This window comes from Podarcis pityusensis (genome assembly GCF_964106645.2).
Source record: "Podarcis pityusensis genome assembly, chromosome: 8".
Classification (NCBI taxonomy): Eukaryota; Metazoa; Chordata; class Lepidosauria; order Squamata; family Lacertidae; genus Podarcis; species Podarcis pityusensis.
Window position 1 is genome coordinate 6,217,825 of NC_138033.1, and position 24,721 is coordinate 6,242,545.

At 47.7% G+C, this 24,721-nt stretch overlaps 1 protein-coding gene across 3 annotated transcripts in view; it reads left to right on the forward strand.

The window, feature by feature from the left end:
• LOC308484123 (uncharacterized protein) overlaps nt 1-24,721 on the forward strand; it is a 33,277-nt gene that overhangs the window by 1,824 nt on the left and 6,732 nt on the right. Inside the window, exons 2-10 of one of the 3 annotated variants that reach the window (XM_081018712.1) lie at nt 6,081-6,161; nt 6,408-6,491; nt 7,810-7,906; nt 10,200-10,447; nt 12,271-12,431; nt 17,140-17,289; nt 19,595-19,672; nt 21,657-21,753; nt 23,116-23,204. In XM_081018712.1, the coding sequence (XP_080874838.1) occupies nt 6,081-6,161; nt 6,408-6,491; nt 7,810-7,906; nt 10,200-10,447; nt 12,271-12,431; nt 17,140-17,289; nt 19,595-19,672; nt 21,657-21,753; nt 23,116-23,204 (1,085 nt within the window). Of the gene's footprint in view, nt 1-6,080; nt 6,162-6,399; nt 6,492-6,542; nt 6,664-7,809; nt 7,907-10,199; nt 10,448-12,270; nt 12,432-17,139; nt 17,290-19,594; nt 19,673-21,656; nt 21,754-23,115; nt 23,205-24,721 lie in introns of those variants that run through there. The other 2 variants (XM_081018713.1, XM_081018714.1) reach the window with 2 other exon arrangements.

A 24,721-nucleotide genomic window follows, 5' to 3' on the forward strand; every position in this document is an offset into this window, starting at 1 on the left:
TTTATGCTGATTTCATATGTTTACAAAACAGTGTAATACCAAAGCGGTTTACGACGAAGAACACATTCTAAACCCGAAACTGAAGAAACTGTAAGCCTGCTCTTTATTGTTGAATTGGAGCAAACTCTGCACTCAAGAGCAGATTTTCAAGGGGGAAAGTGCTCGAACCCAGAGCTCGGAAAGATTCGCCATTTGACAGACCTGCTGCTGGTTTGTTGTTGTTGTTTAGTCGTTTAGTCGTGTCCAGCTCTTCGTGACCCCCTGGACCAGAGCACACCAGGCACTCCTATCTACCACTGCCTCCCGCAGTTTGGTCAAACTCATGCTGGGAGCTTCGAGAACACTGTCCAACCATCTCGTCCTCCGTCGTCCCCTTCTCCTTGTGCCCTCCATCTTTCCCAACATCAGGGTCTTTTCCAGGGAGTCTTCTCTTCTCATGAGGTGGCCAAAGTACTAGAGCCTCAGCTTCAGGATCTGTCCTTCCAGTGAGCACTCAGGGCTGATTCCTTAAGGATGGAGAGGTGTAATCTTCTTGCAGTCCATGGGACTCTCAAGAGTCTCCTCCAGCACCAGAATTCAAAAGCATCCATTCTTTGGTGATCAGCCTTCTTTATGGTCCAGCTTTCACTTCCATACATCACTACTGGGAAAACCATAGCTTTAACTATACAGACCTTTGTTGGCAAGGTGATGTCTCTACTTTTTAAGATGCTGTGTAGGTTTGTCATTGCTTTTCTCCCAAGAAGCAGGCGTCTTTTAATGCTGCTGGTTAGCATAGACTTATTCCGAGCTAGATGGATTGGTGCGGGCAGGCCTGTGATCCTGTGTGACAGCGGTACGTGGCAGGCCAAAATCCATTAGGTGTAACAAGCTCTAGGCAAACACCTGTGTGCAGTGATGATGGAGTGACGCTCTGCTTTCTCTGGTAGCCTGAGTCAGAAATGCCAGACAGCTGCAGGGCTTAACTTCTGCTGAAGCGAAGCCCCAGGACAACTCGTTTTTGTTGCTGGGACTCGCTTGGAGCCTGCCAAGTCCTAATAAAGGTGGCCTCCGGCCCCACGCGGGAAAGAGCGCCTTAGTTTCCGGGTCTCGCTCTAATCTGACTCTGAGCATGTGCAGAGAGCTTCTGTTTCAGTAGAGAGTGAGGAGTAGCTTGTTAACGGAGAAATCTGAGGGCTTCCTTGGACAAAAAACAAGGACACCAGCCAGGGATACCCGAGCAAAGCAGCAGCCAGTAGGCTTGGTCTGAAGACTGTCGCGACAGGACTCCCACCTGCCACAAGGTGGAACAAGATGGAAGCCCCAAACAAAAGAGCCCCCAAACTTTTATTAGCTGCTAATCCCCATGTTACCCCCCCCAAACTACATCACTCATACATCACGGTTACATCATGAAAGGGGAGGTCTGGTGGTCGTAATCTGAGCATCCTGGACCCTGCCCCATGGTTCTCCTTGCCCTCCACCAAACACCCATCAAGTGTAACAAAAATGATATTTACATTTCCCTGTTTCCCAGCCAGGTTAATCACACTCTTTTGTCTTCATCTGGGTTTGTTATTTCTGGAATGGCTACCTGTCTGGCACTCAGGTATCAGGATGCCAGGGATTATCACTCAGGCAGAGGGGCTGCTGAGCAGCTGAGCTCACAGGTCTATATGAATTTCTGAAGTTTTCCCAGTGAGCCAGTACATAGATACATTTATCAGTGAATTCTTACATTTGGTATCGTGCAGTAAAGGCCCTTGGAATAGATATGAAGAAACTGCGATGAAGTGTTTTGTGGGGACAAATCACAAAAGTCACAAAAGCGATTGTGCTGGTTTGGGTAGTGGGCTGCATGTGCATGATATCTGCTGGAGGGGCAACCCTCCCAACCTATACATAAATTCTTGCAACTAGCTTCATCCTCTCATGGAAGTGGGGAGTGTTTCCTGACATATAAGGAGAACCACTGCTGGTCCTGCCCAAAGGCCTACCGAGTCTAGCATCTCAGAGTAGCCAGCCATATGCCCCTGGGAAGCCCCAAAGCGGCCTATGAGTGCAATAGTGTGGTGCAATGGTTAGAGTGTCGGACTAGGACCTGGGAGACCAGGGTTCGAATCCCCACTCAGGCGTGAAGCTCACTGGGTGACCTTGGAGCCAGTTGCCATCTCTTAGGCTAACCTACCTCACAGGGTTGTTGCGAAATGCTTTATTGGCCAAGAGAGCCAGCGTACAGCTTCCAGGTCATATGGCCAGCATGACTAAGCCGCTTCTGGCGAACCAGAGCAACGCACGGAAACGCCGTTTACCTTCCCGCCGGAGTGGTACCTATTTATCTACTTGCACTTTGACGTGCTTTCGAACTGCTAGTGTGATGGCCTGGGAATCCGATTCAGAGGCTGAACCGGAGGAATCCCAGCCTGCACAGGAGTCCCCGCCTCCAGGGCCAGCTGAACTGGGGCAGGGCCTTGATTCTGAAGCGCCTGCACCTGTGCTGGTTCCTCAGGAGCAGGCACCAGGTGAATCCACTCTGGCTCCGGAGGTGGTTGAGGACTCAGTGCCTACAGGTGAGTCTCCCCCTGGGTCCAGTAACCCTTCAGCCTCTCCTGAACTGCAGAGGCGAAGGGCAGAGAGGCGAAGGGAACTGGTTTCTCCCAGGAGGAGTGCTCGCTTTAAGGCCAGGAGAGGCGGGTCTCCTAGGGGCCGGGGCCGCCCCTGGCCTCAGAGAAGATAAAGGCCAGTCAGCCCGGTCCCAGGTTGCGGGAGCAATGTCGTTGAGTACCTGCTCTTGCCCGGACCCAGACCTGACCTTCCAGTGATCCTGTCCCCGCCCGGCTTTCTGCTTCGGACCTCGCCTCACTCCTTGCGAACTGTTTCCAGACCAGTGACCCAGGACCGGACTTTGACTACGTCAACGGTAACCTTCCCCCCGGGACCAGCACAGCTAGGTTGGCAGGAGCAGGGACCGAGCAACGGGAGCTCACCCCGTCGGGGGGATTCAAACCGCGGACCTTCTGATTGGCAAGTCCTAGGCTCTGTGGTTTAACCCACAGCGCCACCCGCGTTCCTAATAAATAAATAGTAAATAAATAAATAATCTAGCACTCTCTCACTGCTGCACCTCAGGATCTGGTATTGAGGTTGAATTCACACTGCCAGTTACTCTCCACTCTCCAAGTTTCCATTGCTGGGTTTTTAATCTGTGTCGCCACGCCATAAAAAAGCAATCAATAAGTTTAGATGGTGATGATGACGACGACAACAACCCAAAACGCATCTGCATCTTGTAGCTTATTAGAAAATACTGCGGTTCGATGCGTCGCTTCTCGAACCAGCTTTACGCCAGTCAGAGCCCAGAAACCGGTCCCAATTCCTCTCTAGCCAGTGTGCGGAAACCTCTGACAGTGCGGCATAGTGGTTAGAGTGCCAGACTACAACCTGGGAGACCACGGTTCAAATCCCCGCTGGACAGGCTGTGAGAGATTTCTTACAGCCTGTTCTACCTCGCAGGGTCGTTGTGAGGATAAAAGGGGAAGCAGGAAGAAAACCATGGATGCCATCTTGAACTCACCGGGAGACAGATAAAGACATGTCCCGCCCTCTGTCCACATACACCCCCCCCCCGGTGTGAACCCGGATGGAAGTGAATTTCTGGGAAAGTGCACACGCCCACAGAGTCTTGCCAGCTCTGTTCCTGGAAGCAACGCACAGCCAACTTGGCTATGCCTGCTTTCGGCAGGGTTGGGCCTTAAAAATTAAATTCTAGCGAAATGGATTTTGCAAGCAGGTTATTGGAGCAAAACCAGGCTATCCTTTTGGGGGAGTTGCAAGCAGGAAGTTTTTTTTTGTACCCCGGGGTGGGTGGGTGTATGTGTGTCTTTGTCTACAAATTCACACACCCTTTGTGGCCGAGTCTCGGAGTAAACTGAAAGCCCAAAACGTGGCTGGACAGGGGAGCAGGGAACTGCCCTCCTTGAACCCACCACCAACTTGGAGAGCGAGGCAGAAGTGGGCAAGGGAAGGAAGTGTTTTCCTTTTTGCGGGCAGGCTGCTTTGTGTTGTCTCCAAGGGGGAAGCGCGCTTGATTTCCTACCCCTTAAATATAGAACATGAAATAAGGAAACGGCGGTCTCTCTAAGACTTTTGCTTAGCTCAATAGCAAACGGCTTTTCCTTGATGCGTGCGCTGACAGTTCGATCTCCAGGAATTCAGAGCACGTCCACTGCAGATCAGAAGCTGAGACTGCCGACTACGCACACAATGCCTTTAAAGCACGTCCCCCCTCTGCAAAAAAAGAATCCTGGGAGTTGTAGTTTGAGGGTGCTGGGAACTGTAGTTCTGTGAGGGGGTAAGCTGCAGTTCCCAGGATCTTGGGCTGTGGTGGAAGGGATGTGCTGTAAATACATGCATTTTGCCAGGATATGTGGTAAAAAGCGCCTACAGTCCCCCCCCCCCCAATTTTTTTTATTAGTTTTCACAATATTATAAACAAACAAACACACACACACAAGACAAACAAACATAAATCATAGCCTTATTGAAAATTACAGATATTAACTTTAAGTGACTTCCTCGCTTCCCCTTGGTTGAATTTCATTGCATGTCTTTTTAACGGTTTTCCAAATCCCAATTTTTATGAAATTTAACTTAAACATTAACATCCTTAGATCTTCACCTTATGGAATTAAACATATTAATTCATCACTTAACATAAATAAAATCCTAAGCCCATTAAGTATCTGCAAGCTATTTTCAGTTAGTTTAACTTAACAAATTTAACTAAATAATCATTAAATTCATTCCACTCTTCCTTATACTCCTCCTCCTTCTGGTCGCAGACTCTTCTGGTCAGGTCGGTTAGCTCCGAAAAATCCATCATCTTCATCTGCCATTCTTCTATTGTTGGTAAATCTTGGGTTTTCCACTTTTTAGCTAACAAAATACGTGCAGCAGTTGTGGCATACAAAAATAATTTAACATCTTTCTTGGGCAATTCCAAGCCTGTTATTCCAAGAAGACACAGCGCCTACAGTTTTGGATACATCTGGCAGCAGAGAAAACCTGTCTTAACTTTTTGCAGCTTGCTAGCAAGCAGTTTCCTTGTGGGTGAATGCAGAAGCAGCTCTTGATTCGGAGAGCAGAATTTTTGGCTTTCCAGAGCCCAGGAACTCTGCTTTCCTGAGGGAAGATTTAGAACCTGACCCACTTTGGCCAACCCCCAGTGTATTTGTAAAATAGAAAGGTCTGTCTTGTGCCCTCTCCACCTGGGAAGCCCTTTCCAGATGACTTCAGATCTGTAGCGGAATAGTTGTACTTACTCAGTGGTGAGGAAATGATGCTCTGCACAAGCTCAGAGGCACGTTTCCCACCCTCCATCCACCATGTGTTTGGCATGGAAGACTGATTTCTTTTTCTTATTATTAATTTTTATTAAATTTTCCATTTTAACAATCCAATCAAATCACATTAAGTATTCCAAATTATACAAATACATATCATATAGTCCAAATATTCTGCCAAATTATACATTTTTGTTGGGGCTTCCCATGCTTCAAGTTCAGCGGGGTTCCAATCATCTTACGTTTCTACTGCCTCGAGTTTCCAATAGTTCCTTCTTTAAATCTTCCTGTTGTTATCCTTCCTTCTTTCACGGCCTCTGAGTTGTTTCCACAGGCGAGTTGAAATAAACAATAATGTGCTTCTGTGTGAAATTTGTATGACTCTCCTTTTTTTTTTTTTTTGGCAGCTGGTAAGTCTGTTGTTTGCAGAATTTCCTCACACGCTGGTGTTTATGCCGAATCAATCCAAAAGTCCTTCTCTGGTGGCAGACGCCATCTTCACTCAGTTCCAATGAAATAAAATCTGGGCGTTTGCTCATTAATTTTCTCAGACAGGTTGCATCAAACATTAGTCTTTCTAGGGGAGATTTGCCAAATCCGACTTGAAGTACAGATATAATAACAAATTAAGAGCTCACCTCCCCCAAGACTATTTATCTCTGCAACGCGTCCTTCTCCCATAATGGCAGATCCCAATTAAAAAAATGCTTCACATCATCCTTCTCAGAATCCGTCCAAAGTTTTTTGGTGTCTCTCCAGCGGCTACCGGGCATGGAAGACTGATTTCAATGTTGCTTTTCTTCAACGCCATCCGTATTTGACACTTGACAAGTTCAGCTGGTTTCTTAAGAGCTGTGCAACGGAGAGCTAGTGCCTGAGTTTGCTTTATTCCTCCTCCCTCCACATCCATTTTCCTTTTGTGCTGCGTCTTTTTGATGGGAAGCTTGAGGGTCGGGAAGGCTGTTGTATTAGTAAGCCGATTGGGGAGACTTTTATCTGGCTGAAGGAGGGACGTTCAAATGCTTCAGATGAATAAACCTTTCCTCAAAAAGCTTGATTCATGTTTGCTTTCTTTCAGGAGAATAGGACTCTGCCTCCTCCGTCCGGTGGTTTGTTCGGTGTTCCGTTGCACTTGCTGCCCCTTTCGGAGCATGTAGAAGGGGTGCCACAGTGAGTAACGTGCGACACGCACACCCCAGATCACCAGCTCCCTGTTGCAATGAGTGACAACCTTGTTTGAATCGTGTGAGTCTTAGCCCAAGAGGAGCTCGCACCATCTTTTCCCACAATGCCATGGAGAAAATGCAGCACTCCTGCCTTATGTCAGAGGAGAGAACCCTGGGTAATTTTCCCATACAGTGGTACCTTGGTTTACTAACTTAATACCTTGGTGTTACGAACACAGGAGCCAGTGTGGTGTAGTGGTTAAGAGCAGTGGACTCGTAATCTGGTGAACCGGGTTCGCTTCCCCGCTCCTCCACATGCAGCTGCTGGGTGACCTTGAGATAGGCTTTGGGAAAAACTAAGCACCTTAAACATAGACAGATGTCTACTGTCTCTCATCCACAGTTTATATGCAAACACTTGGGTCCGGGTTAGGTGTGACTGACAGGGCCATTTATCCAAGGAAATCCAAACCTCCCATGGTGTTAAACAAGGCTGCGTCCTTGCGCCTACCTTATTCAACTTCTATATTAACTCCTGAGTAGGAAACATGGAGAAAGAAAATGCCCACCCCCCTAAATTGGCTGGTACACCCCTCCCGGTTCTTTTATATGCGGGTGACGCAGTTCTAATTTCCTTCTCCTGTGTAAGCCTAAGAAAACTTCTAAGAACTCTCACTGTTTATTGTAATGCTGAACAATTAACAGTTAACTATAGCAAATCCAAAGTTATGGTGTTTTCTAAAAAAAGAATGAGACACAAATGGAGAATTGACAATCGACCCAAAACAAAAAAACAACAACCTTGGGCTAGTCACACTTCTTTGAAGTCTCTCAGCCCCACTCACCTCACAGAGTGTTTGTTGTGGGGGAGGAAGGGAAAGGAGAATGTTAGCTGCTTTGAGACTCCCTAGGGTAGTGATAAAGCGGGATATCAAATCCCAACTCTTCTTCTTCTAATCCGTTCCAGAAGTCCGTTCTTAAACCAAGGTGTGTTTTCCCATAGCAGCGGGGGGGACTCAATTTACAAATGGAACGCACTCAACAGGAAGCAAAACATGTTCTGCTTCCAAGGCAAAGTTCACAAACCAAAACACCTACTTCCGGGTTTGCAGCTTTCTCAATCCAAGTTGTTCATAAACTAAGCTGTTCTTAAACCAAGGTACCAGTGTACAGTGGACGCTTGGGTTGCGAACGTGACCCGTGTGGGAGGCCTTTATCTGTTGACTCCCTCTCGTTCCACAAGTAGTCGTGCCCCCTTATAATAGCCCATCTCCATAGATTCCATGCTGCTTCATTGCGGCCTCTTTGCATTTCAACCCAAGGTTCCTTGTGGACGCCTGCGAGTTGCTCCGACCCCATCTTCATGTGGAAGGGCTCTTCCGGAAATGTGGATCCATGACTCGTATCAAAGCCTTGAAGGTAAAACGCAGAGCTGGAGATGTGCAGGAGCTAGAGCATGGGCCCAATCGCCTTCTAAATCCGGTCCATGGACGGGATGTGAGGGCGATCTGGCTGCGACATCTGTCACCCCATTGATCGCCAGGGTTGATTCGGCTGATCTGGCTGGCTAGGCGGGTGTCCCCTTCTTCCCTCACCGCTCCATGTGCGTCCCTCCCGAAGCTGCGCGCTCGGTGGAAGAGGACGACCATCCCAGATAGAAGGAGTGTACCGTTCTTCGGTCAAGGGTATACGATAGCTGCGCTGCCCTGCTAGAACCTCCAAACAAGCTCAAGGTCCATTTGTAGGAGAACGTAGGGTAGTCAAGCTTCCAAGACTCCAGACACATCCAAGTAAGGTGCTGCATGTGGCAGTTTGCCATTCTTTTTTTTAAAAAAAAAAAAAAAATCCGGTCCATGGACGGTCCGGGAATCGGCGTGTTTTTACATGAGTAGAATGTGTCCTTTTACGATATTTAACATGCATCTCTGGGGTATTTGTGAGGCCTGTCTGGCGTTTTTACACAAGTAGAATGTGTGCTTTTATTTAAAATGCATCTCTGGGTTATTTGTGGGGCAAAGGAATTTTCCCCTCTTTCAAAATATAGTCCAGCCCCCCACAAGGTCTGAGGGACAGTGGACCAGCCCCCTGCTGAAAAAGTTTGCTGACCCCTTAGCTAGAGGTTGCGTGTCCCCCCAAATTTACCTTTCATCATGTTCCCAGCTCCTGGCACCTCCAGAATGCCAGTCTTGCCAGGCCTCTCCTTCCTCCTGACGACATTGGTGGTGAGCTGCAGATGTTTTGACATCCCTATCAGGAGAGATTTGCTCAAGGAGAGGGGAACTTGAGAAATCGCCTTGCCAGTAAAACATTTTCGTTTTATTTTTTTTTGCTCTTGTGAACTTGCTCGCTCTCCTACGCGGGAGGAAAAGGGGAGAGTTTAAAATAATCTTAGATGGAGTGGATAGGATCTATTATGCAGTTCTTAAAAACAAACCATTTTGGGGTGAGGTGGGGAGGTGCAAGGTCAAATAGGTTTGGGGCCAATGTCAGTAAAAGGAAGTAACAGTTTCCTTTTACTGTGTTGTATGCAATGCTAGTCCTGCTCAGAGTAGAACCATTGGAACAAGGGAACATGAGTAAGCCAGGTCCGTTAGTTGCAGTAGGTCTGCTACTCTCTCCACAAACCCACCAATACCTACAGGGAGGGCGTTTTTAGTAGCCTTTCCTCCTTTTAAAACTCTGGGTCGCTCTGCAAAGCTGGTTGGCTGCTGGATTAGGAGAGGCATTTCCTAAAGAAATGCAAACTCTTAACTAAGAAACAATTTGAAAAAGGACTTTTAGCAGAGGTTGGCACGGGCAAATAATTTGGAGTGCTCAGATCTTGTCTTTGGGAGCGACTTAAGGTGTGCTTTCCATGAAGTTATTCCTATTATTATTTATTAAATTTGAATACCACCCTTCATCCGCAGATCTCAGGGCAGTTCACAACATTATACATAACAGAACTTGCATGCTGTTCCCTTGAAACTGAAGCACTTTGTATTTTCAGGGTTCCTAAATGCAGCTAAAAGCTCCGCTTTCCTGCTGACTAGGTGGTTGTTGGACGCTGGAGAGGGGGACCCAGCAGCAGAAATAATTGTGGGCCTGTTATGTACTGAGTTGAATGGGATCCAAAATGCAGCAGCCTGATTGGTCCTAGAACAATAGGACCAGTTCAGCAGGATCCCACCTTCGTCGCCAGTGAAATGTGCTCGGAGTCGAGAATGGATTTCATGCTCTTTATTCAGCTCATAGCGGTGAGGAGGAATGGAAGTTCCCCCACAATATCTGCTTTATATACATTATTTACACAATGGGCTGCACATGATTGGCTAATTCTGAGATTCTCCTGTAGGCCAATCGGGTTGTGGATTCACTTCCACCTGGAGCTGGATTGGGTGGCTCCTGCGGACCAATCAGACTGCTGCATTGTTCTAGGACCAATCAAACTGCTGCATTCTGAATCCTATTGTTCTAGGACCAATCAGATTGCTGCATTTTGGATCCTATTGTTCTAGGACCAATCAGACTGCTGCATTTTGGATCCTATTCAACTCAGTACATAACAGGGCCTTTGACCCCTTTTGACCCCAGACCATTGCACCACCAGCTACGGATTGTTGGGTCTTCCAGATCCTCTTGCTGATAACTCAGAGCTGGGGAAGTAGACCAAGGAAGCTGCTTCCCTGAAGGTTCGCCTCCTCTCCTTCTTCACATTTTGCATCCTTTCCAGGCCCGGCTGGAGGCTGGCGAGCGCTGCTTGGCGATGGCTCTCCCGTGCGACGTGGCCACCTTGGTGAAGCAGTTCCTGAGGGACCTCCCTGAGCCCCTGATCCCAGCTGGCATCCAGGGGCCTTTGTGCCAGGTCCAGCAGCAAGAGGACGGCGACCCCCTGACTCTCCTGCTCACCTCCCTGCTGCCCCAAAGAAGCACCGATCTCCTCCGCTATTTCTTCAGGTTCCTGCAGGACGTGGCTTCCAGGTGGGTCAATGGGGAAGGACCAGTTTGTGCCCTTAATTCCTGCCCAGGGTTTGTCCTCGTTCTCAGCCGACAACCAGACCACCTAGCCACTCCAAGCTGTACCCTTATCCTGCTTCCCATTGTTCTGGTTCCTGAGATTTCAGCGCACTTTGATGCATACCTTTTGCAACCATAGCTGTCAAGCATCCCTTATTTGGCGGGACAGTCCCTTATCCCAGCGCCATGTCCCACTGCTGTCCCTTATTGATGATGTCCCTTAAATTTCCCGGGTTTCAAAGGAAGCAGCTCCTCTCCCTCCCTCCCTGCCGGCCAGGGAGGAGGGAGGCTCCAACTGTGTTGCTTTTCTGCGTTGCTCACCCAATAAGAAGTCTAAGAACGACTGGGGGGTGGAGCTTGCATGCCTTGTGCTGATCAAATCGGCCACGTTGCCTGGGGACTCGCCTTTGCTCAGCGCTTCCCAGCGGAGAGGTGACGGTGGTTTTCCTTGAGGCTTGAGGCTTCGTTTGGCTGCTGGCTGGGCTTTCTGCCTTTGGCTCGGAGGGGCTCAGAAGTTGAACATACCTGTGCTCTGAAAATCCCTTATTTTGGCTGCTGATCCCTTATTTTCGAGGCTGCTGGTCCCTTATTTTCAAATCTGTAAGTTGACAGCTATGTTTGCAACAAAACAACACCACCACAAACTGGCTTCTAAGTATAAAACCAAATTTACTAGAATAATAGCTAGAATAGAGATAGACTTATAACCATTCAAACAACGAACATACTAAGGTGCCATGTGCGAGACAAAGCCTGGAGATACTGTAAACATGGATAAATGTACAACTATATCTTAAGAAGTTACATGTGCAGTAAACGTTATACAGACTGGATAAATGAACCGTTCAACAAGCAGTGTAAGTCCAATCACAGAACGGCAACCCCGTGCCGCCACAGCAGCAAGGGTAGCGCACTGGAGAATATGAAAAAGTTTTTCAAAGCTGTTTTTCAAAGATTGGACTGGATGAGATATTCTTCAATGGGTCTTGAGCTGGAAACACAAAGCCGTGTGCATGGATCAGTCACGGGAAGGCAAATCAAAGCCACGACCCTGGTGAGAATAACGCAAGTGGGCAAAAGGAGACCTGTTCTCCAGATATATTACAGGTTTCGCTACACGCTTCATCAGTCCGAAAAGCTGCATGACACAAAATAGCACTCCAATTACAATGTGTGGTAAACCATAAAAATTAGAAAATATCAGTCTCATACTATACCTTGGGACGCGGGTGGCGCTGTGGGTTAAACCACAGAGCCTAGGACTTGCCGATCAGAAGGTCGGCGGTTTGAATCCCCGCGATGGGGTGAGCTCCCGTTGCTCAGTCCCTGCTCCTGCCAACATAGCAGTTCGAAAGCACATCAAAGTGCAAGTAGATAAATAGGTACCACTCCAGCGGGATGGTAAACGGTGCTTCCGTGCACTGCTCTGGTTCACCAGAAGCAGCTTAGTCATGCTGGCCACATGATCCGGAAGCTGTACGCCGGCTCCCTCGGCCAGTAAAGCAAGATGAGCGCCGCAACCCCAGAGTCGGCCACGACTGGACCTAATGATCAGGGGTCCCTTTACCTTTACCTCGGTCCACATACCAGCAAGGCTACGTGTAACACCCACACACATGCTAATGAAAGATCAAAATATAACCCGGCATGGAGAATCCCAGCTTTAGTGCAAGTTACTAGACCTCAAGGCTAGTAGGTACAGGACAGAGGTACCACCCCCAAATTCCTGGTTGAGGAGACTCCCTTTCTCCCTTGCCAATCTCTTGTCTCCTCCCTCGCAATCCCAGGTGCGCCCAGAACAAAATGGACTTGGCCAACCTAGCGGTCATCTTCGCCCCCACCCTCTTCCCCAACGAGGTTTGCAGCCAGCTGGACAGCAGAGCTGAGGAGCAGCTGCAGAGGCAGGCAGCCGTGGTCCACACTTTGATCAGCCACGCGGCGGAGATTGGTAAGTCCGATGGGCTCATCTGCACAGTCTCAAAATTTGCGCCTCCCCCCCCCCGTTTTTAAAGGAACCGCATGATGTTTCTGTTAGAATTCCTGCTCCATGATTGCAGTCATGGGATTGTTGTCTTTCACATGACGGTGTATATTTTGACCCCACAGAGTGGGAAGTGACGGAGACAGGATGTTTGTGTTACTGTGTTCCGTGAGGTGGGACTATTGTCCTTTGTTCTTTTTCTCTTTGCTGTCTGATGCTAGAGAGAGAGGGAGCCATGTTGCAGTGCTCTGTGTGTGTTTATATGTAAATAAAGTAGATTAGCCAAAATGCTGAGTTGCTGAGGTCTGTTCCGCATGATGCGCAAACTCTGCGGATCCCTAAGGTGTCGGTGTCGGTTGCTGTGATGTTCGGGCTGAAGAAAGCTTTTGAAGCTCCCGAATGATCGACCAGTCAGGCATGTGTCTCTGCCAGGGTCCTACTCGAGTGTAGGCTGAGCTCCTAACAGTTTCTACTGATGGTGCAATAGGTCAGTCGATGCGATGCTAAAAACCGGCTTAACTGATAGTAACGTAGAAAGGTTTTCTAAATACTGAGCCGAGTGACACGCCGTCTGCCGTATGACAGTTTATGGGCTATTCCATTTTCTCTTGTCTCTTAACTCCTCGTCTGTTCTGCTCCCCATGTCTCTCTCCCCATCCTTCACCTTCCTTGCCTCACCTCCTTTTTCCTGTTGTCCATTTCCAGGTGTAGATTCCTCTTCCTTCTGGGTGGGTTTACCTGGGAGGAAGTGCATACCAGCCCTGATTCTCAGGGATGCAAAGCGAAAGGTGGTGGTAAATCCAGGGGCGCGGAGTCATCTGGAAAAGATATGGTTGTCATCTTGTGGTCCAAAGGAAGGCAGAGAAAAGGTGTTTGGCACCAGCTGGGCTGCAGAAGTTGCCGGAAGGAGGTGTACAAGGCGCCACCCAACCACCTTAGGGATTCCACTCCAGATTTGTGTAGGGTTTACTCCTGAGCCTTTACTTCTCCTGAAGATATCCCACAAGGCAGCGGAGGTTTGGGATCAGAATTTTTCTCCTCCTAGATGGGCTACCTTCTCAGGTTTATGAGCCCCCCTTGCCTCCCCCCTCACTTCCCTCTAAATGGAGCATTAAACTAACCCTATACTTAATGCTCTTTTTGACTTCTGGGAGAGGAGAGGCTGATGGGAACCAAACCAATTTTCTCCCCACCCCTAGTTTTGTCTATACCAGGGGTCAGTAACCTTTTAAAGCAGGGGGCCAGTCCACCGTCCCTCAGACCTTGTGGGGGGCCAGACTATATTTTGAAGGGGGGGAAATGAACGAATTCCTGTGCCCCACAATAACCCAGAGATGCATTTTAAATAAAAAGACACATTCTACTCATGTAAAAACATGCTCATACCCGGATGGTTCGCCGGCCGGATTGAGAAGGCGATTAGGCCACATCCGGCCCACGGGCCTTAGGTTGCCTACCCCTGGTCTACACTGACTGGCAGCAGTCTTATACTATACTGATCTATACTATACTATACTATACTATACTATACTATACTATACCAAATGTCAAAGAGAAAAACAACTACCAGACTTTTAGAAGACATCTGTAAACAGCCCTGTTTAGGGAAGCTTTTAATGGTTATTGTATTTTAATATTCTGTTGGAAGCCGCCCAGAGTGGCTGGGGAAACCCAGAAAGATGGGTGGGGTATAAATAATAAATTATTATTATTATTATTATTATTATTATTATTATTACTACTACTACTACTACTATACTAATATACAGTGGAGTCTTGGGTTACATTGCCTCCAGCTTACGTCACCCTCGGCTTGAGACTGGCGCAAACCCGGAAGTACTCGAACGGGTTACTTCCGGGTTTGCGCCGTTTGCGCATGCACAGAAGCGCTAAATCATGCGCGTGTGCGCAGACGAGATGCTTTGGGTTGTGTCGTTTTCGGGTTGCCGCGGGGCCTCCGGAATGCATCCCTGCCGTTACCCCAGGTTCCACTGTAATAATAATTTATTATTTATACCCAGCCACTCTGGGCAGCTCCCAACAGAATATTAAAAACACAACAAAACATTAAAAACTTCCCTAAATTCCAGAGATTGAACTTGGGACCTTTGGAAGCCAAAGTGTGAATCCTAGGGTTGCTATATTTCAAAAAGTGAAAATCCAGACACAAAGCTTTTTTTGGCAAAGTTCTTGAGATTTATTTATTTATTTATTTACTACAAAATCTCAAAAAAAAGAGAAGTTTTTGAGCTGTTTTAAAGGAAATTCACCAAAAAAAATATCAACACTTCCGACATGGGTTGCTATACATCCAGATTTTCCTGGGCATTAAAACAATTTCCGCCCACACACTGTTTCCAACAGCCGAATCCCGGCTATGTCCGGGAAATCCCAGATGTTTGGCAGCCCTAGACTATCAATTTCAGATTGCCAACAAAATGACTATCACCTTCCTAATTGTACTTCCGAAGTGAAATGTGTGTGTGTGTGTAGATTAAAATGAATGTTTTGCGTGACCCCTAGTGTACGGCGTCTAAAACGACAGGCCCTCCAGCTGTTTTGGGACTACAACTCCCATCATCCTTAGCTAACAGGACCAGTGGTCAGGGATGATGGGAATTGTAGTCCCAAAACAGCTGGAGCGCCAAGCTTGGCCACCACTGAACTAAAATATACATGCTGCCCTCTGCTGGATGGAGGTGGGACAGCGGAGCCAACCTGACAACTCCACTAGTGCGAAACGTGCGAGCAGGGAAGTGAATTGCGGTGGCGGGGAACTGATACCCTTGGCCACTGGGCAGGGCAAGCAAATGGAAACCCAGGGGAGAAAAGAAGCAGGTTCCCTCTGGAACTGCTGCTACGTCCTCACATGGAGAACCGGCGGCATGCCTGTTTCCAGCTCCAGTTGGTCCGCCAGTTGTGACCCTTCTTGGATAGTATGGGAATGTTGTGGCTAGTAGGAGAGGATATATGGATTAGATAATATCCTTCCTCACTCACGCTAGTGAGCTGGTAGCAGAGTGCATTCCCCTGTATATTGCAGGAAGCTAGTCGGTAGATTCATTTGAATCTCTTGAGTTAAGCTGTGCTGGTCCCAAGGGTCAACCATGCGGCGAGGTCCGAGTCCAGTCCGAGGTCGAGGGTCCGGTATGGCGGCTGTCCGTCAAAGGTGAAGCGGGGTCCAAGGCAGGGAGTCGGGTGAGGTCAGGAACTCTGGCAGAAGAGCAGGACAGGGTTCAGGCAATAACAGGCTACCAACAATGTTGCTCCCGCAACCTGGGACTGGGGTTGACCGGCTTTTATCTGCCCCAAGGCATAGGGTGGCCCCGGCCCACAGGTGACTCGCCTCTCCTGGCCTGGAGGCGAGCACTCCTCCTGCGGGAACTTAGTTCCCTCCGCCTCTCTGCCCTGAGCCTCTGCAGCTCAGGAGAGGCTGGAGGGTTACCGGACCCAGAGGCGACCTCAGCTTCCTCTGACGGGGCTGAGAGTGGAGCACCTGCAGGCAATGGGTCCTCCATCACCTCAGGAGCCAGGGCAGATTCAGCTGGTGCCTGCACCCAAGGATCCAGCACAGGTGAGGACCCTTCAGGCTTAGGCCCCAACCCCGGCTCAGCTGGTTCTGGAGGCGGGGAATCCTGTGCAGGTTGGGATCCCTCAGGTTCAGCATCCACATCCGAATCCCAGGCCATCACATAAGCAATCCAGTCTGGGTTGTCCAGATTGGATTAGTTCCCGGTAAATCCCCTTTGTCCCCTCTTAAAAAGAATAAAGACACAATAATCTTCTCTTAAAAGTAATAGGAAGTTTACTCACATTCAGTCCACAGTGTGATCCTGAAGGCAGGCTTTAGCTTGTAGTTACAGAAGAGAGTGTGGGTTTATCCCTTATGTGCTGCTGACTGAGAGCCGGCAGACAGCAAAAACATCAAGATGGTATAAAACGAAGAAGTGAGAGAAGGGGGTGGGATGACTGCGTGACTAGTCCCTTTATGGCCAGCAAACTTTTTCAGCAGGGGGCCAGTCCACTGTCCCCCAGATCTTGTGGGGGGCCGGACTATATTTTGAAGGGGGGGAAATTAATGAATTCCTATGCCTCACAAATAACCCAGAGATGCATTTTAAATAAAAGGACACATTCTACTCATGTAAAAACATGCTGATTCTCAGACTGTCCGTGGGCCGGATTTAGAAGGCGATTGGGCCGGATCTGGACCCCGGGCCTTAGGTTGCCTACCCATGCTTTATGGGGTCTGTCAGGGTCATGCCCATCTACCTGGTCACACGCAGGGGGAGGATACTCTAGACCAGGTGTGACAGGAAGTCCTCCTGGCTGGACCTACATTCCCCTGCGTGTTCACTCTGGGGAAACAGGAAATGTTGTATTTGACTCCTTATGTTCCAATTTGATTTGAACTGATTTTATAATGAATTGATTTTAGAATGCTGTATTATTTTACTGTTGTTAGCCGCTCTGAGCCTGGCTTTGGCTGGGGAGGGTGGGATATAAATAAATTATTATTATTATTATTATTATTATTATTATTATTATTATCTCACAGATAGAGATGGCTTGGCCCACATGCTCCATGCTCTGGTACTCCATGCTCTGGTAACTTCCGGATTCAATTATTGTAATTCCCTCTTGATTTTCCCTCTCCATCTCCCCTTGTGTCCAGGCACAATTCCTGAGCATCTCCTGGAAAAAGTCCAAGCCGCCTGCTCAGATGCAGAAACCAAGAGACTGTCCCCACCAGGCCCAGAAGACGCTGGAGAAAAGCACGTCGAAGGGAGGAGGAGGAGGCGGAGGCGGCAACGGAGCATGGGCAGTGAGTATGCAAGACCAAACCCAGATCTTCTTGGACAATCGTTTGGCGCTTCCAAATTTCTCTCTGGTTGGTGAAATGCAGACTTACCTGCTTTCGAAGCATTAAGCATTCTCCATGGTTTCTTCTTTTAGTTCGGAATTCTGTTGGGTGATGTCACGGGCGCTAGCCAGTAGGCTCCCTCCACAGCCTGACTGTGCTGCGCATTTAACAGAGTCTGCCCACTGCACTTGAAATGCTATGTCTGCCAAGGGACTCTTGCCCATGACACACCTTTTATCAGAACTTCACCTGTGACAGAATTGTTTTTAAGATGTTTTTATTTTTCTGTCACTTGTTTGGAGTCCTTTGGGAGGAATAGTGGGATATAAAATTACCATCATCATCATCAGCTCTCGTCCCGCCCACCAGTAGCATGTGGCCCCTGAAAGGTTATCCTGAAATGAATTCGTTCTTGAGATTAAAAGGTTCTCTGCCCTTGTGTGAGGGTAGTGACTTTGCTTTTGAAGAATTCTTTGGCGAGGCAGGGGAAAGTGGCTGTGATGGAGGCTGAGTTTTCTTTATCTGTTTTTCAGAGGGTACCAAATCAACAAATCTGAAAAGTTGTTGACTTAAAAACAAACAAACAAAAATAGCTTTTGATTATCAAGATGAGAGCTGCAAACAAAATTGTATCCTGCTGGAAAAAACTAGACCGCTTCCATAACCAAGCCAGGCTTTCTTGATGTCTAGGCCTGAATTCAATTTCTTTGAAGAGAGGGGAAAGTCTCTACAGTGGTACCTCGGGTTACAGACGCTTCAGGTTACCTACGCTTCAGGTTACAGACTCCACTAACCCAGAAATAGTACCTCGGGTTAAGAATTTTGCTTCAGGATGAGAACAGAAATCAGGCTCTGGCGGCGGCGCGGCAGCAGGTGGCCCCATTAGCTAAAGTGGTGCTTCAGGTTAAGAACAGTTTCAGGTTAAGAATGGACCTCCAGAATGAATTAAGTTCTTAACCCAAGGTACCACTATATAAGGTGACTGTGATGGAGACTGAGTTTCCTTTTTCTTTTTTCCAGAGGGTACCAAATCAACAAATCTGAACAGTTGTTGGATTTTTAAAACAAACAAACAAACAAACAGCTTTTGATTATCAAGATGAGAAGCGCAATCAAAATTGTATCCTGCTTAAAAAAACTAGACCGCTTCCATAACCAAGCCAGGTTTTCTCGATGTCTAGGCCTGAATTCAATTTCTGGGCCTCCTTTGCCCAGGCTTCTTTCTGCTATGGTGTTCCGCCTCACCAACTTGTCCCGGTTTCCTGAAATGTCCCTGCGACGTTTCAGCCCTGTTTCTCTTTCTCTCAAACTTTTAAACTTTTAACTCTTCCCAAGGATGTTATTTCTCTTCCAAACTGTTCCAGTAATAACAGGGGATGTGTGCTTCAAAGAATGGCATAGAGAAACATCAAGATTTGTCTGGAATGGGAAAAAGCCAACGATAAAAAAATAAAATGTGAAAGATGTGAAAGAAAAAGATGGATTCTCACTTCCAGACTTAAAATTGTATTATGAAGCTGCATCCCTAATTTGGATCCGAGATTGGATCAAGCTAGAAAGGGAGGAAATAACAGACTTGGAAGGACATGATAATAAGTTTGGATGGCATGCCTACCACTGGTATGGAAAAGCAAAAGTACATAAAGGATTCCACAACCTGTTAATAAGAAGATCATTGTTTAAAGTATGGGGAAAATATAAAGATTTATTAGAACCCAAAACATCCTGGTGGCTATCACCTATTGAAGCACTATCACTTAAAACATTGGGGGGGGGGGAGGAGAGTGGTCAACATATAGAGAATTGCTGGTTGCTGAACTAGAGGGAAAGTTAAAATTGAAAGAATATGACGAAATGAAAGAACATCTTCAAAGCTGGCTGCATCATAGACAATTAAAGGATATCTTTAAAGAGGACAGTAAGAAAGGCTTCTCATATTCGATGTATGTAATGAATGAAAAAGAAAAATGAATAAAAATTATATGTATACAGTGGTACCTCGGGTTAAGTACTTAATTCGTTCCGGAGGTCCGTTCTTAACCTGAAACTGTTCTTAACCTGAAGCACCACTTTAGCTAATGGGGCCTCCTGCTGCTGCCGTGCCGCCGGAGCAAGATTTCTGTTCTCATCCTGAAGCAAAGTTCTTAACCTGAAGCACTGTTTCTGGGTTAGCGGAGTCTGTAACCTGAAGCGTATGTAACCTGAGGTACCAATGTATATATAAATAAACTCTTAACTCTTCTCTGCCTCTCTTTCTTCCCTTCAGACATCGTCACCGAAGCCCTGAACAAGTTCAAGACCGGCCGAGCCCTTTGCGCTGCCCCTTCCCAAGAGATTCGCGAGGGTGAGTGGACATCCTCTTGAATTTCAGTTTCTTGGGGTTTTCCCCTTCTTCTAATCTTGAGCGCAGTTCTCCACATTTCCAACTTAAGAACGCAAGAAGAGGCTGCTGCAGATCAGGCCAAAGATCCATTTAGTCCAGCATGCTGTTCTCACAGTGGCCAACCAGATGTTTGTGGAAAGCCAGCAAACTCAACCCAAGCACAATAGCCTTTTCCCCGCCTGCGGTTTCCAGCAACTTCAGAAGCATTTATTGTTCTCAGTTGTGGAGGCAGAAAAGAAGCCATTGTGGCTACTAGCCATCAATAGCCTTCCCAACCAGTTTGCAATTTTCAGAAGTCCTCGTGAAAATTCATCAGGATTCAATATCTTCTAATGGACACATTTCCCCTGAAATAACGCATTCACGTGTGTTTTGTTTTTGCTCATCTGGACATTTTTATACAGACGCTTTAGTACTGGTTTTTGTACGCGTTACTCCACGGGAAACTGTAGCGCAAAATTCGGAGAAGTGCAAATTTCAAAGTGTTTCAGAACCGGCGCGGTGAGTAGGAAGTTGAAAGGCCCTGCAGGCCGGGCATTTATCCTTGCCCTGGGCATGATGCCAAACATAGCTACTGGGCCCCATGCCCAGGGGAAAGCCCCCTAAATTCCTGTCGCCATTGGCTAATTCAGTGGCAGGAGGACGATCCGGCCTGCAATCGGTCAGTTCACAGCCCCACCTGAGGGAAAACAGTCCTTCAGAAAGTGCAAATTAAGTCAATTCGCCTTTAAATGAGAACTGAATCAATTTATTCCCTATCTGTAATGGGGGCTTAGGATTGGGGAGAAGGGAGATGGGTATCAGAGCCAAATTGAAGGAATAAATTTTCCAGAGCGCTCAGCTGAGGGAGAGAGCTTTTGAGTCTGCTGCTGGTTGTGGGCACCCAGTTGGCAACAGATTTATTCTTGAAGTTCTCTTGGGTCACTGTGAAGAAGGCAGCTGTTTCTGGAGTAGAGCATTTCTTTTTAACCAACAGCTGCATTTGCTTTCTCACCCCCTGGGAAGATTTAGATCAGCCTTTCTCAAGCTTGGGTCCCCAGATGTTGTTGGACTACAACTCCCATCTCTGCCTTACTGCAGGGCAGATTTGAGGGTAAACCATACGCGGAACGAGTCTGCCCCTGCGGCTTGATGGAGGTAGAAACTGTCTCTCATGCCTTGTTACGCTGCCGTTTCTACGGGGATATACGCTTGGTATTTATTACCCCTGCTATGCGAAAATCTCCAAATGAATCCGAACTTCAATGTCTAAAATCCCTGGTAGAGGACAAGGATCCTGAGATCATGTTAAGTGTAGCCAAATTCTGTATGATTGCCATAAAACTTAGGGAACAAGCTGTGCTATAATAATGATTAAGGCCTTAAATGATAATTTTAGGTTGTATGTTAGTGACTAAGTTTTAATTTATACATTTTTTAACTGTTGCTATATCTGTATTGTCCCTGTTATACCTAACTGCAAATTCAAATGTATCCCTATCGTGTTTTATGACTTCCTTGATATGTGGGCTGGAGCTGATCTGTGACCGAAATAATAAAATTCATTCATTCACAACTCCCATCGTCCTTAGCTAACCAGACCAGTGGCCTGAGATGATGGGATTTGTAGTCTAACAACATCTGGGCGACTCAAGTTTGAGAAATTCTGATTTAAATTCTTGTTAGATCTGAGTGGGTCTCATGGGAGATTTGGGGAGGCTACTGTGGCGCTGGATAAATGACTTCATTGATACTGATTTTGAATCGGCTATTGATTGATTCTCACTTAGCTTGACTTGCAGAGCATTTGGTAGCCTTGAGATTACTTTTCGTGGCTTGTAAAGAAGGCTAGTTGCACACGCACACACACGTGTGTGTGTCTTCCCTGTCCCCATTTTGGACAACAGAAATAAACCGAATTGTCCAAATGCTTGTCCTCTTGAAAAGATTCTCCCTTAACCCGCAGGCTCCCCAGGTCACAGGACTCTGAAAGCATCTTTCAGCTCCAAGAGGAAAGCCTCTGATGATGTGGCCGGGGCTGCTGAACTTTCAGCCAAGAAGAGGTACGTAGGAAACTGCCATACGCAAAGCAGGACCACTGGTTCATCTAGTTCAGTGGTGTCAACACTGACTGGTAGCTGCTTTCCAGGTGTTTCAGGCACCTGGAGATCACCTGGAGATGCCAGGATTGAAACATCTGCACCCACAGCTAAATTCTTTCCCCGTATTCGGATTCCCGTAACCTCTGGAACCAGCTGGGCTTGTCTAGCCTGGGTAGGGGGTGCCCTCCAGCCTCCCGTGGAGCACCGCCCATTTGGATTGGGACCCAGGGCCAGCTCAAAAGGTTGCAGGGACTTATTGGGGAAGACCCCCCTCCCTTGGTGTATCCTCACTGCTCTTGTTACATCAGGCAACCTCTTTGCGTGGCAAGTTCCCGCCTCCCCCCTCAGAAATAAAGACACGAGACACAAGAATTCAAGTTAATGGGTCAAATTAGGCCACAACTTTATTGATTACAGGAATTGAGCAGTATTGGCTTAGGCATTGGTCCTAACTATTAACCAGCTAGAGGCCGGAAGGGTTAACCACCAGTGGGAGGAGTCCTGTTGAGGCACGTCAACTAGGAGGTCCCCCTGACGTCACCGCGTGGGGTCATGCCGTGGGCCCACACCTCCTTAGGCTTAGGACAAGGCCACACCCCCCAGAATCCTTTACCAGACTACCCTTGCTTGGGGGAAGGTGATGGCGCTCCTTCCCCCTTCATTTGCATAACAATAGGACAGTACCCCCTACCAATGCCTAACCGCCAGTACCGAAGAGTTGTGACGGTTTGCTACGAGGTAGGCGAAAACCAAATGGCTGGAGCCAATCTGCCATTTGGGAAAAATTCCTACCAGGCCCCTTGCCGGCGACCAACCGAAGTTCATAGCAACGTCAGAGAACCTAGCCTAACAGGTGGAAGGGGAGGGAAAACCTGGTCAGCTGCGGCACGGGAAAGAGGGAGACCCTCGGCCGCGCCAGACCTAAGTAAGGCGAGGCCACCCACCCCCCAAGCCAGCTGATTGGCTGGCCTGGGGAATGACGCGTCCGAGGATTCCCTGGTATCGCGGGGGCTGGAGCCCGCAACCCCACCTCCTCCCTAGCTCGGAAGTGGCTTTTTCATAGCTCAGAGCCCGTTTCTGTGCAGGTTCTGGTGAGCGGCTGCCCCAGGTGTATTGTGTACGGCGGGGGGGGGGGGCTGGTCAAATGGAAAGGCCAGCAGGTTTCCCCCACCGCTGCTCCTCTCCCTCCTCATTTCTACCGCCCGCTTGCTTGCCAGGCGGAGAGTTTCCCCTGCCTCTTGAAAAGCGGTTTATAAATAAATTAAATCTGAAAACCTGGTAAATCGCTCATCCCATCCTTTTCCTCCTGTTCCCCACTGCCAGGAGGTCATCCTTGGATCCAGCAAACTCTGATCCCTTTGGGGATGCTGCGCCCCTGTTTGATCGACCAGCGGATGTGGGTCCCTTGCAAGGTAATGATATCGTGACCCCCCCCCACAAAACACACCTTGCTCAAAGAGGTGCTTGTTGCATGCATTTCACAGCAGGGCTCAGTTACCTGAAATTCTATGGCTCTATGCAAATGTAAACTGGTAGTCGGTGCTGTGTGTTTTTACTACAGCTAGCATGTTGTTGTTTAGTCGTTTAGTCGTGTCCGACTCTTCGTGACTCCATGGACCAGAGCACGCCAGGCACTCCTGTCTTCCACTGCCTCCTGCAGTTTGGTCAAACTCATGCTGGTAGCTTCGAGAACACTGTCCAGCCATCTCGTCTTCTGTCGTCCCCTTCTCCTTGTGCCCTCCATCTTTCCCAACATCAGGGTCTTTTCCAGGGAGTCTTCTCTTCTCATGAGGTGGCCAAAGTCTTGGAGCCTCAGCTTCAGAATCTGTCCTTCCAGTGAGCACTCAGGGCTGATTTCCTTAAGAAAGGATCGGTTTGATCTTCTTGCAGTCCATGGGACTCTCAAGAGTCTCCTCCAGAGCACCAGAATTCAAAAGCATCCATTCTTTGGCGATCAGCCTTCTTTAGGGTCCAGCTCTCACTTCCATACATCACTACTTGGAAAAGCATGGCTTTAACTATACGGACCTTTGTTGGCAAGGTGATGACTCTGCTTTTTAAGATGCTGTCACAGCTGCCTGCATTTTTTGATTCCTGATGTTGCAGCTTCCGAGCTTCAAAATTCACTGCTATGCCACAGCTGGCTGCATGCAGACCTAATCTGTGGATTAATTGTTTAAAAGGCTGGCGACGATGGATCAGCTACAGATTCCTGAATCAGCGCTTACATTAAATTGTTACATCAGTGTTTGTTTTAAGAAGGAACGCAATAGGCTTGCCTTTAAGCAGCTGAAGCTCTGTGTCTCGCCTGTCTTCCTTTGTCAAGTTGTCATCCATCTGTCTCGAGAGGCAATGGAGTGCACTTCCGGGGGTGAACTCAAACTGCTGTGTTAGCATCACTGAAGTGACTTCCCTGGGGCGCAAAACTGGGCAGTGTGTATTGAGGTCTTGGGGTGCCTAGATGACACTGCTGTGGTCCAAAGGAATTCAATAAACACACAAGACGTAACCGGCTGTACGTTTGAAAAAATAATATATACTATTCATTGTATTGAATTGTAGATTTCAACAGAAGTAGCTCATAAAGTTCAACGAAAAAAGCAGAAGACCCGGTGGATCAGTTCATTCTCTAATCAGTTTATGCATAAGGTCCATAGCTACTACCATGCTATAAGATCCACTGTCCTGTGATATCATATATGAGTTTATACTACTGATGAAGCCCAAGACTGCGAAACAAGGCTAATATTCCAGAAGTCCTTGCCTTAGACTCTGTGAAAGGATTCTGTGGAACTGCAACAACCTTTTGTGTGGATTGTTGGACTCTATGAACAGACAGGTGGAATAGACACTTTCACATATATGGACCTTATGCATAAGTTTGGACCCACCTCGTCCCAAAAAAACACACAAAGTCACCCCAAAGTGA